Source organism: Epinephelus fuscoguttatus, linkage group LG3, assembly GCF_011397635.1.
Source record: "Epinephelus fuscoguttatus linkage group LG3, E.fuscoguttatus.final_Chr_v1".
Lineage (NCBI taxonomy): Eukaryota > Metazoa > Chordata > Actinopteri > Perciformes > Serranidae > Epinephelus > Epinephelus fuscoguttatus.
Genome location: NC_064754.1, coordinates 29,807,202 through 29,823,699, shown reverse-complemented (window position 1 = coordinate 29,823,699; position 16,498 = coordinate 29,807,202). Strand labels below are relative to the sequence as shown.

The 16,498-nt window shown below is 40.7% G+C and overlaps 2 protein-coding genes across 5 annotated transcripts; both read left to right on the top strand.

Moving 5' to 3' along the window:
- Positions 1-96: 96 nt before the first annotated feature.
- On the top strand, positions 97-5,559 carry LOC125885432 (Fc receptor-like protein 5). Of its 4 annotated transcripts, none has more exons than XM_049570942.1 (12): positions 97-209; positions 298-324; positions 541-831; positions 1,523-1,819; positions 1,914-2,186; positions 2,296-2,628; positions 3,753-3,806; positions 3,917-4,027; positions 4,131-4,155; positions 4,240-4,330; positions 5,016-5,064; positions 5,308-5,559. In XM_049570942.1, the coding sequence occupies exons 1-12, from the start codon at positions 170-172 to the stop codon at positions 5,373-5,375; spliced, it is 1,659 nt and encodes a 552-aa protein (XP_049426899.1). In that variant the 5' UTR covers positions 97-169; the 3' UTR covers positions 5,376-5,559. The 4 variants fall into 4 exon arrangements, with proteins under 4 accessions (XP_049426899.1, XP_049426898.1, XP_049426900.1 ...); XM_049570941.1 differs by having other exon boundaries at positions 3,896-4,027; XM_049570943.1 differs by lacking the exon at positions 3,753-3,806 and having other exon boundaries at positions 3,896-4,027.
- Positions 5,560-6,785: 1,226 nt separating this feature from the next.
- Positions 6,786-16,237, top strand: si:dkey-93h22.7 (platelet endothelial cell adhesion molecule). Its single transcript, XM_049570946.1, has 13 exons — positions 6,786-6,913; positions 7,007-7,033; positions 7,161-7,287; positions 7,371-7,546; positions 8,342-8,528; positions 11,208-11,314; positions 11,411-11,680; positions 11,761-12,066; positions 12,965-13,066; positions 13,169-13,196; positions 14,884-14,929; positions 15,051-15,116; positions 15,392-16,237. The coding sequence occupies exons 1-13, from the start codon at positions 6,883-6,885 to the stop codon at positions 15,449-15,451; spliced, it is 1,533 nt and encodes a 510-aa protein (XP_049426903.1). The 5' UTR covers positions 6,786-6,882; the 3' UTR covers positions 15,452-16,237.
- The last annotated feature ends 261 nt before the right edge of the window (positions 16,238-16,498 follow it).

The following is a 16,498-nucleotide window of genomic DNA, read 5'->3' as shown; positions in this document are numbered from 1 at the left end:
CAGCCTTATATGTTATCTACTTGCAACACACGTGAAACACCCCTAGCTTTTACACACACAAACGCATGCACATAACAGCACACGCGCGCACGCGCACACACACACACAAACGTGCACACACTGAACCGAGCTAGAAAAACAATGTCCAAGATAAATACGGAGCACTGTTATGAAGAATCTACGGACCCATAATTTGCTGCCAATTTTGGGTGAGTTAGTCAACATCGCTTTAAAATGGCTGCATGTATTAATAATTTATTGGTTTAATATTCTTACTGTAACGTGTGTTTTTTTCAGCTCTGGCAAGTTTCTTCAGCAAGATAAGTAAGTTTGTTGCAGAGGTGCTTATGTGAGATATGGAGCTCAGCTGGCTGTGACATCTAAAGTTTGTTCTCAGTGGTTCAGAACTTTTCAGATATTATTCTTTGATCTCATAACCTGAAATAAAATGCTTCGGTAGCTGTATCTGCTCATATTCTATTAAAAAGGTGTTATGGGTAAATTTCAGGGCTCCATCCAGTGTTTCATGTCTTTCTTCAGGTGGATCGATCTCTCTTCGCCCAGTGCTTACTGGTCCTGACATGGCCTACCTTGGCTCGAGGGTGGCTTTTCGGTGTAATGCAACTCACTCCTCTCTGCCAGTCACTTACGAGCTGCTGCTGGAGCTGGACGATGGTGATGTTGTGATTGACACAGCCGCTGATCTCCAAGAAGACCAACGTGCTTCGTTCTTCCTGAAAGTTGCTGCAACATCAGAGGGGTCGTACCACTGTAAAGCCACGGCAGGAGAAAGCACAGGAGTCAGCAACAGCATCAAGCTGAGTGTAGTCAGTGAGTAAAAGATACGCAGAGAGAGAAAAAGCATTCATCCTGTTAGAGCTTTAAAGTTACCATGTGAAGCATCTGACTCTTTGTGTTGGTCCGTCAATCTGTCGGAGCGAGCATGGAGCCCTCACTGTAACTAACTGCACTGGAAAACAAAAAAGCTTATTCAGGCACAAAAACAGGAGCTAAAGCTTAACTATAGGCACAATTCACTGTGCCCCAGGCACAACATTTAGCTCCAAATCCACAAAACCAGCCTATAAATGAAGGAAGTCTGAAACCACTGCATTAGAGTCAATGGAGCACAGCTGTGTTGTTGTCGGACCCTGGTCTGAGCCGGCCAGATGCTACGTTATGATTGGTCAGTCTTCGTACAAGGACAGAACTTAGCGAAGGGTCAAACAGCATAAAACACAAAGTAGGCTGACAGCTGAGGCTGATGGGAATGTCATTAGTTTTACAGGTATTTCGGCACATGGGATAAGTTTGTCTTCAGGGCTTTCTGTCAGAAATCATTTAATTTTAACCCAAACCATAATGTTTTCCCTAAACATAATTTTAAAAATGGTTTAGGGGCTTAGATGACTGAAAAGTCTGCATAGAACTTTTAATATCACGGTTACTTTACTGGACGACAAAAATCCCAAATCTGACTTTTTTCTCTCCTCCCCAACCATCTATCATTCCTAACCTCTAGCTCCAGCATCGAACACCAGAGTGACTTCTGAACCCTTCCCCCCCGTGGTATATGAGGGGTCACACATCGTACTGAGCTGCAGTGTCTCAAAGGGGTCCCACCTTTCCTACACCTGGTTTTTCAACAGGAGGGAAGTGACGTCTTCAACCTCTCCCCTTCTTCACCTCACTGGTAACAAGCTAGTGATGGAGAATGTGACTCCAGAACATGCGGGATGGTATTATTGCATGGCTTGGTCCACGGTGCAGGACATCAGGAGGTTTTCCAGCAGCTTCGAGTTCCAGGTGACAGTCAAAGGTGTGTATCAACAAAAAAACACCTGTCTGAAATGTTGGTTAGATTTGTTTCACATGTATCTTCCCATCTTCCCCCCTCTTTATTCCTCCACCAGTCTACGTTTCCAAGCCAAGAATCTCTTTCTCAATCTTGAAAGAGGGAGCCAGTCACAGTGCAAATGTGACCTGCTGGTCAACAAGAGGAAGTCTTCCAGTCAACATCTCTCTTTTAATAGATGACGAAGAGGTGGGATCTGTCACAGCTACTGAATCCCTCGCTGCCTGGTTCCCTGTCACCATGGTGCCCGGGCAGGACATGGGCATGGCTCAATGTCGGGTGAATACTGAAGTGCAGAAGTTGATGAGTGATCCTGTGACTCTGGAAGTGGGTATGAGCTACACAGAAATGTGAAAGAAATAAGTCTCTCTGTGACTGCCTTCCTTTCCTTCCACTCTTTGTTGATCTTTCTTTCCTTCTCTTCCCCTCCGTTTGCCCAGTCCCAGTCGGAGGTGATGCCAAAGTGGAGGTTGAATATCTCTACAGCGCTGACTCCAAACTGGCTGCTGCCAGGTTGAGCTGTCAAGTCAGCAGAGGAACCTTCCCTTACGTCTCCTGGCTCTTGAATGACTCTGTCCTTCCCCCTGAGACATATATGGACTCCTATATTCAGTCTGTCTTGTCTCACTATGCTCTATCTACACATAGACAAACCCTTGTTCTAGCCACGCTTGGTCCAGAGGAGTCTGGGCATTACCGCTGCAGGGCCAGGGACAGCTATGATGACTCCGGGCCCTGGGTGGAGAGTGCAGCTGTGCGGGTCCAAGCGACAGGTGAAAACATTAAAACTAGGTGTCCAATTAAAGTAATCTTGAAGGAGTAGTTTAACATTTCTGGGAAATGTGCTTATTTGTTTGCTTACCCAGACTTGCTAAGGTGATAAGATTGATATCATGCTCATGTCTGTACAGTAAATAAGATACCGCCAGATGCCAGTTAACTTAGCTTAGCATAAAGACTGCAAATGGGGGAAACAGCTAGCCCGCCTCCAAAGGTCACAGAATAACACCTCTAAAGCTTACTAATAAACATGTTCATTCAATCGAGTTTTGCTGTCACAGTGGGGTGATCGCTATTTTTTGATGGCATGCCCCTCCTTCTCTTGTTCCTCCTTTTTTTTTGCCACCAAACGCGGATGTTTTAGGCCAAAATGTAGTAGTAGTAGTTTTTCTTCTTAAACCTAACCACACATTCATCACAGTGTTGTTGAGAAACATTAATGTTCAACGTGTCAGCTACAAAATAATGTACAAAAGTAACAAATCTGTGGTTTACAGAAACGTGAAATGCAAACATTTGTTCTGGCGGTTTGGTCATTTAACTCCAGTCAATGTGGATTTTCGGAGAGTCTGGACTTCAGAGCAATAAGCATAGATCTTTGGGATAATGGGCTGTTGGAGAAATGGGCTTTTGGTCGAGTGGGACATTTTTCAGACTAAAGGGGCTTCAGAATTTTGGGTTGTCTGAACAATGGGCAGTCCCCAGTTAAGGCTCTGGGTTGAGAAGTAGTCTGGCATGTAACCCTCTGTAAGATGCCAAATTTTCACTTTTACACTTCCATTTTTTTGTATAGGTTAAACAAACAATATATAATGTATTAACTAGTTATCTTTAGAGGTGCTTTTACCTTTGGAGAGAGCCAGGCTGGCTGTTTTCACGTTCCAGTGTTCATGCTAAGCTAAGCTAATCAGCTGCCATCCACATATTTACCGTACAGATATGGAAGTGCTCTCAATCTTATTGTGTAACTCTTTTGAATACGGACTCAACTTAACATTTGTCATGTGCCTTTTTATAACTTTCCTCTTGTCTTGTCTTTTCTTGTCTTATCATGTCTTATCTTGTGTTGTCTCTGTGCTCTTCACTGTACCCCAACACACTTGTTACTCGTGATCAGACAGGATCCTTTGCTCCATGCCTCGAGCAACATCTGCCACTGAAACACTACCAAGTAAAAGCACATACTGTATATTTAGATGCCTTACGTGCTGCCTCTACAGTATGTAATACTTCACTGGACGTGTCCCTTCTCTTCCACAGAGGTTTCCATGAACACCACAGAGGTTTCCATGAACACCACAGAGGTCATTACCATAGTGTTCTGCTGCTTCCTTCTTCTGATGTTGGCAGTGGGTGTAGGCTGCGTGTACAAGATGTTTGAACACAAGCAAGGTGTGTGTTTGTTAATGTGTGAGGGACAAATCAGCTGACTTTAAATGCGTAGCCGAGTTTGTATGAACTATTCTGATGTCTCCATTTCTCATTTTTTTCACAGCTCATGCCCACATTGTCACAACAAAGTATGTTTTATCTTTATGGACTTTTTTCCTTTTTTTTTGTAGCTAAAATCAGTCTATTTAAGTGTTTGTGCCTTCCATTCCCAGTTCTGGCGCACTTCCTCAGTCTGCACCCAGGTCCCAGTCAGGAAGCAAAGAGGAAGATACTTCGTCTATAGACTTCGATGTTCAGAATGAGGTACACAGGCTTGAAAACCACCAAACAGAGCACAACACTCATGTAAACACAATGATTTTGAATCAGTGTCATACTGTCCTGTAACACTTTTCTATAGAAAGGAAGTGATATGTAACTGTAAAGTTTCTGAAAATACTTTATAACTGGGTAGTAATTATATAAAGAATGGACACAGTAGTGCTTTATTTTACAACAATAACAATATCCCATTTGCTATGATGTTTTCTGGACAGAACTACACAGCATGGTACTAATTATAGAGAAAATAGGAATTTCCTTGAAGGTACAGCTCCATTTAAACCAAAGCAAATATTATTGAATTATTCATTCATTATTGGAAACCTTATTTTACATATATAGTTTGAATTGTACGCTCACCAGGACACACATTTCATATATTTGACATTTTTGCCAAAAGACTCTCAAGGATAAAATAGCAATTAATTGGAATTAATCAATGGAAAATTAATTCAACACTGGGGCTATTTTCTCTATTAGTACAAATTCGAATAATTGTCATCAGGAATCTTTTGACAAAATAATCAGGAAACTATTAAGGAAATACAGTACTTTCAATTGTAACTTAAAGAGTTTTTAAGTCAGTGCACCACAGGCCTGCACAATATGCAAAATTGTGAAATTTGTTCACAGACAAGCATACAATTAAAAATGTATGGCTTTTCAGGAAATTCCTCTGGAAATTAAAAAAAAAACTGCTAATAAGCTCAACACAGGTGAGTATATTAAGACATTTTTCTCTATAACTGTACCAAATTACAATGTTTCTTCCATCTTCTAAGAAATTATAAGGAAGTTGCGGACATGTAAATCAAAGTGTTACCTGTTCAGAAACTTTACATCCATATAAGACAAAAGCAACTGTTAAAGAATGGACAAACAAATACATATCAGATTTGACCTTTATTAACGATCTCTGTGTGCACTGAAATAAAATGACTGCTCTCTCTCTCTTTTAGATCGTAGAGATCACAGTGTGACACAGGAAGAACCTGCATCTCCTGTCAAATCGATCATCTCTTCATGAAAGTTGTTCATTATTTTATTTTTAATCTGCAGTCATATTTTATTGTTCTGCAGGTATGGAAATTAGGAATTTTCCTGAGCTGCCAAATTGCTTTTAAGAAACTGGTGGAACATTCAATTAAAAATAGTAACAGATTTTATTTCAAGCAAAATTACTGTATATTGTCATGTGTTTGCAAATAAAAATTAAATTAAATAAATTAAATTCTAAGGGATGTTTTGTTGTCTTTTTTTTCAGTCAAACCACTCAAAGAAATTATGCTTGATTACACCTTCACCTCTTCACAATAGAGTGCCCCAGGGATGACGTTTTTCTGTAGGCTGATGTAAAAGCTAGCATCGGCTTGGTTCCCTCATCAAAAATCCATTGGAATTTTTCCATTCGATTTTGTACTATTGCAAAAAATAAGCTCTGTGGCAAACAAACATTTAACACCACAGTTGCATGACTTAACATTGCCACCATAACAAGACTGTGAAGCCGTGTTGACAAAAGCATGATGACTCTCTGTTGTCTCATTTAGCCACTTGTTAGCAACCACCTTCTGTAAGGCACTTAAAAGCTTCAAAATTTACAAGCAAGGTATTTACTGGCATACTTTATGTCATAGAACAAAATGTAGAAGTCTCTTCAGCTTGTGTTAATTACAGACCTTATTTCAGGCATCTAACCAAAAACCCACTTAAAAAGCCCACTGACTCTGAGGCAAAGAAAGTGCTAAAATGTGTGCTAAAATACTAACTCATTACCGGGTTTTAGGACTCATTCCTGGGGAGCTCTATGATTCCTGACTTACGTTGCTTTGAAATTCACATTTTCATACATATTGATTAAAGTCTGAGCATCACACACTTTATTTCCTGCGGTCTGATGAATTTTTATGCACCAGCTTAAGGTGGAATTGCCATAGTACGCCTTTCCTTTAATCCTGCATAGTTGTTTCAGCTTCTCTTAAATTAATGGCAGATGCCAACCACTGCATTTGAGGTTGGATATTGGCACCACCCACATTACTGGAGGCATTGTTCCATCTATGATTCACGTTCTAGCAGTTCTTTAAAATCCTCTGCCACTTTAATGTTTTTATTTTTTGGGGACAAATGCACATGTTCTAAATATTGAGGAGGACGTGTCCCCTGCACCCCTGCAGAGTGGTGTAAGGTAGTTACAACAGGCCCCAGTGCACACTAATATGATGGGCCCCAGTGCAAATTAAGAAATTATTCAATTAATTTAATAGTTTTATAGTTTATATAATTTTGTTTGCAACACACACAGACTATGTATAACACCAGTGAGTAAATGACTTGACTTGACATCTTAAGTCGTTACGATGACGGGTACCGCAGGGAGGTGTATCGCTATCAGCTATCTGCACATGTTTCTAAGTGCGTGTGAATTTTTTTCACCCACAGTGCCACTAACCACTGTTAAAACTCCACCATAACACAGTGTAGCGTAATCGCATTTGACGTATACAGTAGTATTAGGCAATTTTTCTTCAAGAATGTTTCCTTCCTTCTTTGTGGTCACACTGGGTAAGATGCTCAACATTAAATGCACTGCAGCACACTTAGATTTCACAATTTGAAACTCTTGTAATTGATTTGATATCTTCTCACTCTCTACAGGGTTGTGCTACTGTCTCAAGGAGAGCAGTAAGTCAGTTGTTGTTTGAGTGTGTGTTAGTGCATGTCTAGTCAATTAGTATCATTTTGTAGCTCCTGATTCTTTCTGTTGAGTGTTTGTGCAGTTTTGTTTTATTCTATTTTATTGTATTGATAGGTCAGGTAACTCTGGTGCGTCCAGTACTTATTGGCCCTTCAGAGGCATTGGTGAAAAGCGTTGTAGATTTTGAGTGTGCACTGGATACCTACCCATGGAATGACACTGTCCTGTTCCAGTTATATAAGTGAGTATTTGTTCAGATTAAATCTAATCAGTGTATTAACAGAGTAATTCTAGAAAATCCCTCTAAGTATCAACCGTTTCTAGGGAGGATAACCATGACAAGTTGCTGGGCGAATACTCCTCCATGGATTGGGAGACTGCAGTCATCCCCATCTTAGTCAAACCTTACCATGAGGGCAATCTGGAGTGTGTGGCCAAGGCTCAGAACAACTCTGACATAGAGCCCATTGTCAGCTACACACACTATCTGAAGGTTATTGGTGAGTCTCTTTTTTATGGCTTCCTTGTACCAGTATGTGCATTTATGTTTGTAAAAGCTCGACACAATTATAAAACAAAACTCAAAGAGCATGTGTTCATCAAGTCTAAGATAACATTTTTCTTAGCTTGGGCATGTTACTTTTATAATTGTTTCATTGCTTTTACTGTGAACTGCATCTGGGCTAAGTCTTTCTTAAAAAACTTATTAATCCCAGTGAGACTTTTACCTGGTTTGATACAGGGAAGGACAAAAGAAAGGGTTCCTAGAATATTACATCTGCACTGTGATAATTTAACACATGCATCTGCACTCAACATATGAAATGAGGGTTTAGGGAGAAAAGGTTTAGAAAATTTTGAACATCAAATGTATAATTTCCTGCATGCAATTCATTTTCCTGCAATTTGCGCCTTTTCCGCATCAATTTATTGTGTAAATGTCTTTTATTTTCTTACACACACACACGCACACACACACACACACACACACACATACACACACACACATACACCACCCCACTATGCCTATGCAACAGCATACCATGACAATAAAAAACAAACAAAAAATATCCATCAGCTCATAGAGAGGCTTTCTCCTATGTGTGTATACATACTCATACACACACACCTATACATACACTTTAATATTCACACGCACATACACACACACACACACACACACACACACACACACACACACACAAATATAACTCCAACCTGGTGTATGATATAATACAGTCTTATGTGATATAGTTCTGCAGTAACAGTTTATTGTTGCTGTGTCTGTCTTGCAGAACCAGTGAAAGGTGCAAAGATCGACATCCTTTCAGGTCCAGTGAAGTTTTTTGAGGGGAAGACACTGAAGCTACGCTGTAATATTACCGCTGGAACTCACGTTTCCTACAAGTGGCTGCTGAATGGTCGGCCTATCTCTCAGTCTCCTCTCCACCATTTTGCAGATGACAGTCTCTGGATCTACAGGTCAGTCTCTGGACAGCCGCTTCTGCATTACCATGTGGTTGATATGGTGTTGTGAGCAGATGAATGATTTATTTGGTAATTGTTAACCATTTTGTACCGTGTGTGATGCAGACATAAAACTAGGGCCATAGAGGGTGTTTCCTAAGGGGCTGATGGTGGAGTGTTGCTGTTAGGTGGTTGCAGTGGTGATTCTGGGTGGTTGGCATAGGGGCGAAAATCCCATTTCATAGTTGGGGGGACAATAAACAGTAAAATTTTAGAGAAAAATTCCGGGGGGGACAAGGAAAAAAAGTTGTAGCCTGTCTTTTATGCAGCATCTTTTACCGCAATTTGACGCTTTAATCTTCTCTCTATCTCTCCAACAGGCAGAGTGAATGTCTATACTAACTAAACTAAAACTAAACATTTCCTGCAATTAAACTGGTAAACTGGTTTATAAACAGTGTGCTGTGAGATCTGCGTTGCGCACCTCACAACCGTGCGTAACAGTTGCGCATAATGACCGCTCCTCTCGGTTAGACTGCACGTCTTTCATGTTTGTCTCACTGACAGGTGGAGAGCCTACAGACAGGTACCCATACGAGCCGCTCCGCCACAACTGTGCGTAATAGTCGCGCGTAATGACTGCTCCTCGTCTGCATGTCTTTCATGTTTGTCTCACTGACAGGTGGAGAGCCTACAGACAGGTACCCATTGCTCCGCCACTGACTGCTCTTGTCCTGTCCTCTCCCTCTTCTTTCTCTCCTGTCCTCTCTGACTATCACTAAACTCTCAGCTTAATCATTAGCTTTTAGCTTAGCAGCACTCCTAATTGAGTAGGCTTTTGAACAATGCAGGAGAAATGTTGCAGACAGTTTATATTATCAGCCTGGGCCTGGGGCTTGTTGTCACAGTAAATGGGATGTGTTGTAACTTGTGTAAGTTAAACTGTGTCTGTGTGAGTGAACATCTTACCCTGCAATGCGCGATGTGGGCAGCGGTTCCAGCCACACGCTGCTACTGCTGCCAAGCAGCCCGCCCGTTGGAAAGAGTGTGGGATATACCACTACTAGGAATGGGAGGGGGAGACTAAATCTTTTAAGATTTAAATAGCACATTATTGCGCTTTTATAATGAGCACCGCTTACATTGTGCTTTCAATAAATACTACTGCATTGTTCAAAAATTATTAATTGTGTCTCAAATGATTCTAGGGGGGGACAGCTTTACTGAAGGGGGAGTCATGTCCCCCCGTCCCCCCTGGGATTTCCGCCCCTGGGTTGGCAGGCAAGAATAACAATGTGGGTATGTAATGGCAGTAGCTCAGTCCATAGGGACTTGGGTTGGGAACTGGAGGGTCACCTGTTCAAGTTCAAGTTTCCATAGTTAAACAGGATCTATACTTGTGCAGCAGACCCTACGCCGTAGCCTATGCACATTGCCTACGCCATTGTGAGCATTTATACTTGTGCAGTAGTGTGTCTGTGTCACTCAGCAGTTAAACCTCCAGTCAGCAGCAGAGGTTTCTGTGAAGTGCTGTGAAGTTTAGTTGATTCAAAACACACATTAAACATGGCTTAATAGAAACAATTTCAAGCGCAAGTACACAAATTGGCTTCACTACAACTCACGGCGTTCTTTATCTGGACACAGATGCCTATGGCATTTTACAGTGTATAAATTAGCATAGCATTCCTCTAAAGCCAGGGACAACAGCAACATTTAGCAAAGGTAACAGCACATAATTGGGCTCCATTGCAACTCACAAGGTTCACCGACAAAACAACTGTCTTTTACTGAACAAGTTTTCCAAACAAATACAGCATGCTAACGTTATTAGCACAAGCCTATGGCATCTTATATTGTATAAATTAGCCTAGTGATGAGCAGAGATTTCCTCTGCTCATATGAAGCCAGGATAAATCCCTTAGTATAAATCCCAGAAGGATGAAGGATGTCGTAGCAATGCCGTCGACTCAATGTAGAAGTATAAATATCGCCTTACTTTGGTTGTTCTTCCATTTGCCGTTTCCTCTACTGGGGAGAGTAACTGTTAAGGACTTACACTGATATTCTGTGGTAACTGGGGATACCAGCCAATAGCTACTGGGGAAACAAAAATGCGATCCTCCTCCTTTTCTGCACATCATTTGATGCACTGCCTTTGTGACTTAAATTTAGCCTTAATGTTTGCAGGAGATCGCACCTGATGGCAGACAGAATTACATTGTGTGAGTGAGGCTTACAGGGAACCAATCTAAATAGAGATGGTGTCGTTATCCTATAGCCATTACATGGTGCAATCAGCGTTTAATTCATGATTCTAAGTTTAAAAAAAAAGTTGTCTATTTGCACTGTAACGTGATGTTTCTTGTTGCTTAATCTGTAGACAAACAGAAATCTAAAAACGTGTTGTTGCATGTTACGTAAGACCAAGAGAATTGTAAACCCGATGTTTGTGTGAAAAATCAGAGTTCTGCATTAGAAACTGTTGTGACCAAAAACCAAAGTAGTTGCTAAAAAGCCTTGTTGCATCTCTTGATTAAGCAAGTTCCTGTGTTCTGTGAGTCATTTTCCTCAACAAACGTGTTCAACACTGTCTAAGAAGGAACTCCTTTATCATGGAGGCCACTGAGCATGTTCATTTTCAACTGAACATATAAAAGAAAAGTTACCGAAACCATTACGTGTCACCCTCAGGACTACTTCCAAAGACAGTGGCTCCTACAAGTGTGTCGCCACCAACAACTTCAACAACACCCAATTCTTCACCACAAACAGCTCTGAAGTTTTAATCACAGTCAAAGGTTAGCTGTAGTGAATACACTAACAGGTTCAGATTTTACAGCCATGACATGGTGTCTTTGAGCAAAGTAACATTCTGCTTTATCTTACTCCCTCAGACATGGTGTCAGTCCCTGACATCTCCTTCACCGTGTCAAAGGAAGATTCCCAATATTCTGCCATAGTCACCTGTCAGTCAACCAAAGGGTCTCTGCCTATCACATTTTCACTATACAACAGAACAGAATTGGTTGCCAGTATGACAGTTGAAGAGACAAATGCTGCATTTGAGGTTCCAGTGGTCTTGGACAGGCACTTGGGATGGCTGCAGTGCCAGGCAAACAATGGAGACCGGACCCAATACAGCGAATGGATTCCCCTTGAAGTTGGTATGTGAATTGTTTGACAGACTACCTTATTTTAATGTTTGTCCATGATGTCTGTTTTTGATCCACAATGTCTCCAACAGTCCCGGTTGGTGGGCCTGTGAAGATGCATTACGACTATGACACTGGAGAAAACTACGCTGTGACCAGGCTGAGGTTCTACTGCAAGGCGGCGAAGGGATCTTTTCCACGATACCAATGGTTCATCAACACAACCCTCCTACATGACCGAGGAAACTTCTACTATGTGGTCAACCAGCCCCCAAAGCAGTCTGTACTCCTGCTGTCTGTAGGGGGGAACAGCTCCGGAACGTACCACTGTGAAGTGTCAGACAGCTTTGACAACACCACCGCCATAAGCAGCAAGAGGCGGTACTTGGATAAAGACGGTACAGATGATTGATTGATTTAGGGAATGCTTCACCCATAAATGACCATTAATATATGAATTAGTCATGCCACTTATTATTGGGGCGGGGGTGCGACAGAGGGGACACGTTCTCCTCGATACTTGGAACATGTGCATTTATCCCCGCATATTCAAAACATGAAAGTAGCAGAGGAAACTAAAGACATTTCCACCATTAATTGATGCAGTAAATGTACAAAGTCACGCAAAAAAAATTCACCAGAATTCAGGAAATTACAGCCGTATGACATTATCTCCCTAATTTTTGAATGCCACCTGGCCCTTGGAACCAAGTCACAAGGAGAAGTGGGCGACATGGAAATGTGTTAGAATGCGGGACTGTCCAATCCTAGCTAATTAGCTAACGTGACAACGGCATACTAGTGATTTTTTTTTTTGCTTGCCATATAGAAAAGGATCATAATACATTGAAACAACATTAAACAAAGATTGCACAATGGTTATCGTAATTTTTTTTATCTTTATTAAAGAAGGAAATAGATTTGTGGGTTTCTTTTGTTGTTTGTGCAGCCATCTTGACAATGCTTTCTCATAACACTCGGTTTGTGCCTCTGAAAAACCTCAGTTTGAAGGGCCATGTAGCCCCAACACTTTCCCTTACCCCTCTAACCCAACAAGAACAGGGACACGCTACCCCTAGAGGTGAACGCGCAATACGGACGGGTAAGGGCTAAGGCCTTAGGGCAAGGGGTGTGTTGGCATTGGTCCTAAGTGTTTGCCCTCTAAAAATTCCTGGGGGAGGACCCCAAACAGCCCGTTTCATATGTCCCTCCACAATGTTGAAATGAAACCTGTGCCTTTGCCTTTCAGTAAAACATCCTTGGTTTTATCTCTTCTTTATCTTCCTGCTCCTCCAGTGCTGAATCGCCTCCCTACCCTGGTGGTGGCCGCTGTCTTTGGATGTTTCATAGCCCTGATTCTCCTGGTCTCCGTCTGTTGTTTGGTTGGAGTGATGTTCAGTGAGTTTCAGTGTTCTGTTTTTATCTGGTGTGGCTTCCTCATCATTGATACTGTGAATTAATGTCTTTTTTTTTTTTTTTTTTTTTTTACTGTTGTTTCAGGGCGAAGGGTGTACGGAGACAAGTCTCTGTAAGTTATTTTTCTGTTTCAGTCTGACACAAAAAAATGACCACACTTCACATGACACTGTTACTTCCTCTTGCAAAGAGAACTGAGCCACTTGATCCTCAGTAAGGTTTTCTTTTATAATTTACCAAGAATGATTAACATGTTGGGAGCTCCTTCACCATCTACAGATAAAAAGAAGCAATGGCTGGTGCTGCTGTATGTGAAATACTACTTTCTGTTTTCCTGCTGTGTGCCATAAATCCACTACAGTAGCTTTCATGCCAGCATCCAAAACATCAACAAATAATATAAAATTAGGTCCATCAATGGTCTTGTTTGTTCATGGTCACATATTAATTTATGTAGCAATGATGCTGTAAGTGAACACGCTACACACCTTGCAACAGGAGCTTTGTTTAAGCTCCAGATATGGCCTCTTGTTCACAATCAAGACTCACAAAATCAACTGTGGGCTTAGGGGACATTTTGAGGTATAAGGTACATTTTGGGGAGATTTTTCCCTCTTTTAAACAGTTTGACAACTTGTAGACTGACAGTAAACATGGGGAGAGAAGAGAAAGACATGTGGCTGGGGTTGAACTGGGGATGTGGTTATGTGGTGAATGTTGTGTACAATGTTTTGTGCAGCTTACAGTCACAGTGTCATAAGTGCATAACATCATAAACATCCTTGATGCTGCTAGGTAAGTTTATAGCTTGTATGTTGAATGTCTGGAATGGTCAGTAATTCTCCCATTGCTCTCATTCTCTCATTATTTTTCTCACATTCACATTGTCTTGTTACAGGATGATGTCATGTGAAATGCCCTGGGTTTTAATTCTTGCTTTATCAAAATGGTATAAAGCTTTGCCAGAAGAAGTCAAATTTAAATACGATAAGTCAAAAAAAAACCCTCTGAATCAGTCTTTAAAGAAGTCATCATGTTATATTTAGGTGTAACTGTGGAAGGTTCACTCCTCCTCAGGTTGTTTAAAACTTCATATTTCCAGAAACACCACAGTCAATGACCATCACCTCAGTGACTGCGACACCACCATGTGTAGTTAGACCTATAATACATTCATGTATGCTATTGGAATAAAAGGGTGTTTACAAGGGACAGTTCACCCCAAAATCAAAAATAGTTTTCCTCTTACCTATGGTGCTATTTATCAGTATAGGTTGATTTGGTGTGTTTTCTTTCTGCCAAACTAAACCTGCCAGCTATATCATTATGCAGAAGGAAGCATTTATCTACTCATAGGTGAGAGGCTTGTGCTCATGACGGCGTCAGATGTAAACATTAATGGCGTCCTCCTCGGCTGAGCTGTATGCTAGCTATCTCAGTGGTGCTAGGCGAGCCAGCAGTAGATGCCCACTTCCTTCTGTGCGGTGGTGTGGTTGGCAAGTGTATTTCTGTAAAAAGAAAATAGTTCCTACATGAAAGTGTTCACAACAAGATCTGTGGATTGCTAAAGAGACATTGCTGTTGAGTTTTTCAAATATATTTTTGGAGGGTATGAGCACCACAAGCCGAGTGTTATCTAGTTTCATTATATTTGAGAGAAGGCAGACATCTCTACGGCCGATATCACCAACATTGAATACAATCTAGACTGATTAATAGCACTACACTGAAAAGTAAAAATATGTATTTTTGATTTGAGTGCACTGTCTCTTTATATGTGACAACTTATTTTTTCTCAGGAGCTTGGAGATGGAGAAAATGTTGGCTGCGTATGAGGGAGAGCTGGTGAGTCAATATTTTTGTATCTCCGTCTTTCAAAAGCTTTTCACTTCACTCACATGATCCAGTTTCATGATCATCTCCATTAGGATAAATAATTAATGATGAGAGCTCTCTCTCCTTACAGGATTTGTCAGACTACAGTGAAGATGCTGATGTTGTGGTGGCAGCCAGAGAGGGTGAATTTGATCAGGTGAGAGTAGGGGCTGGTTTGTTAAATCCTGTTATGTGTATGTGTACTTCTGTGTATGTGTACAAAGCACTAATTAAAATAGAAACAGAAAACAATTACATGAAGCCATTATGAAGAAACTGACTGACAAAGTGTCAAACTGCAATGATAAAATGACACACCTATGGGATACGACAAAACGTATACCCCTGGGGTCTGCATGTACCCCAGTTGGTAGGATGAAATTTACACAAAGCAGTCAAACTCCACTATTTATCTGTCTGTCCTCTCCTCAGGCTTCTGAGGCCTCTGCAGATGAATGGCCCCAAATTGAAGAAGAGAAGAAGACCTTGTAGGACAAACCAGTTGAGGGACCCTGAGGGGTCAAACTGCTGTAAACACAGGCTGTTGTAGTTAAATAAACATCTGCTCACGATGCTCTGTGCTGTCACGTCTTTTCAGTGTGATGAACTGGGTTATCTATGTCAGCAGTGTTTGTGGTGGTAAAATAATGTTAACAGTCACATGATCCTGGCTCCTAAGGGACTGTTCTTTACTTGTCAGAGGAGCAGGGTGGCTCGGGTGTGACTGATTTTTTAAAAATTCCCGGAGCAACAGGTATTTTTCCCTGAGCCTCCCTGAGTGACCAGCGGAAAATGCATGACCCTCCCTCCACCATGAATTAGTTATTAGATTTTTAAATCGTACACCTTGATGTTTGAAAATTAAACATTAAAAGCTGATAATGTAATCCTGAAGTAGCTAATGTTGTGTATGCTGGTTAGTTTGTGCAAAGTTCATTTTTGGCCAACTTTTAAGTGAGATGTAGAATAAAGTGATTTTAATGAGATATTTCTTGAATGAGTTTTTGTTTTTGTTTTTCTGACAGTAGCATTTGTTGCACATGATGTGTCCAACGACTGTGGGAAATTTGAAAATCCAAGATAATTTCTGTTTTTAATAAAAGAAATGTATAAAAAATGTCATACACTATCTACATCATGTTGCACGCAGCTGGTGTATGACATTTTTTATGTAAAAGTTGAACATAAAAGTTTTTAAAAAGCCTCAGTTTTCACTCTTGTTGTGTTTGCTGGTTGATTTGTGCAAATGAGACATAGAATAAAGTGATTTTAATGAAATATTTGGTTGCGTTTTTTTTTTCCTGACATTTGTTGCATATGATGTGTCCAAGAAAGACCACTGAAAAATTTAAAATTCAAGATAATTTCTGTTTTTATAGAAATTTACAGACATTTTTATTTTATTTTTTTTTTAAAAGTTGAAGGTGAAAGTAAAAAAAGCCTCAGTTGTTCCACTCCTGTCTATGCTGGTTAATTTGTGTAAACGGTTTATTTTGAAGCATAGAATAAAGTAACAATAATAATAATTAAATATTTGGT

Bases quoted from the DNA above. Each gene is read 5' to 3' on its own strand.
- LOC125885432 (XM_049570941.1), top strand. From the start codon at position 170: ATGAAGAATCTACGGACCCATAATTTGCTGCCAATTTTGG. The intron at 325-540 runs GTAAGTTTGTTG...GTCTTTCTTCAG, and splicing joins AAGTTTCTTCAGCAAGATAA to GTGGATCGATCTCTCTTCGC. The intron at 5,065-5,307 runs GTGAGTATATTA...TCTCTCTTTTAG, and splicing joins TGCTAATAAGCTCAACACAG to ATCGTAGAGATCACAGTGTG.
- si:dkey-93h22.7 (XM_049570946.1), top strand. From the start codon at position 6,883: ATGTTTCCTTCCTTCTTTGTGGTCACACTGG. The intron at 12,067-12,964 runs GTACAGATGATT...CTGCTCCTCCAG, and splicing joins GCGGTACTTGGATAAAGACG to TGCTGAATCGCCTCCCTACC. The intron at 14,930-15,050 runs GTGAGTCAATAT...CTCTCCTTACAG, and splicing joins CTGCGTATGAGGGAGAGCTG to GATTTGTCAGACTACAGTGA.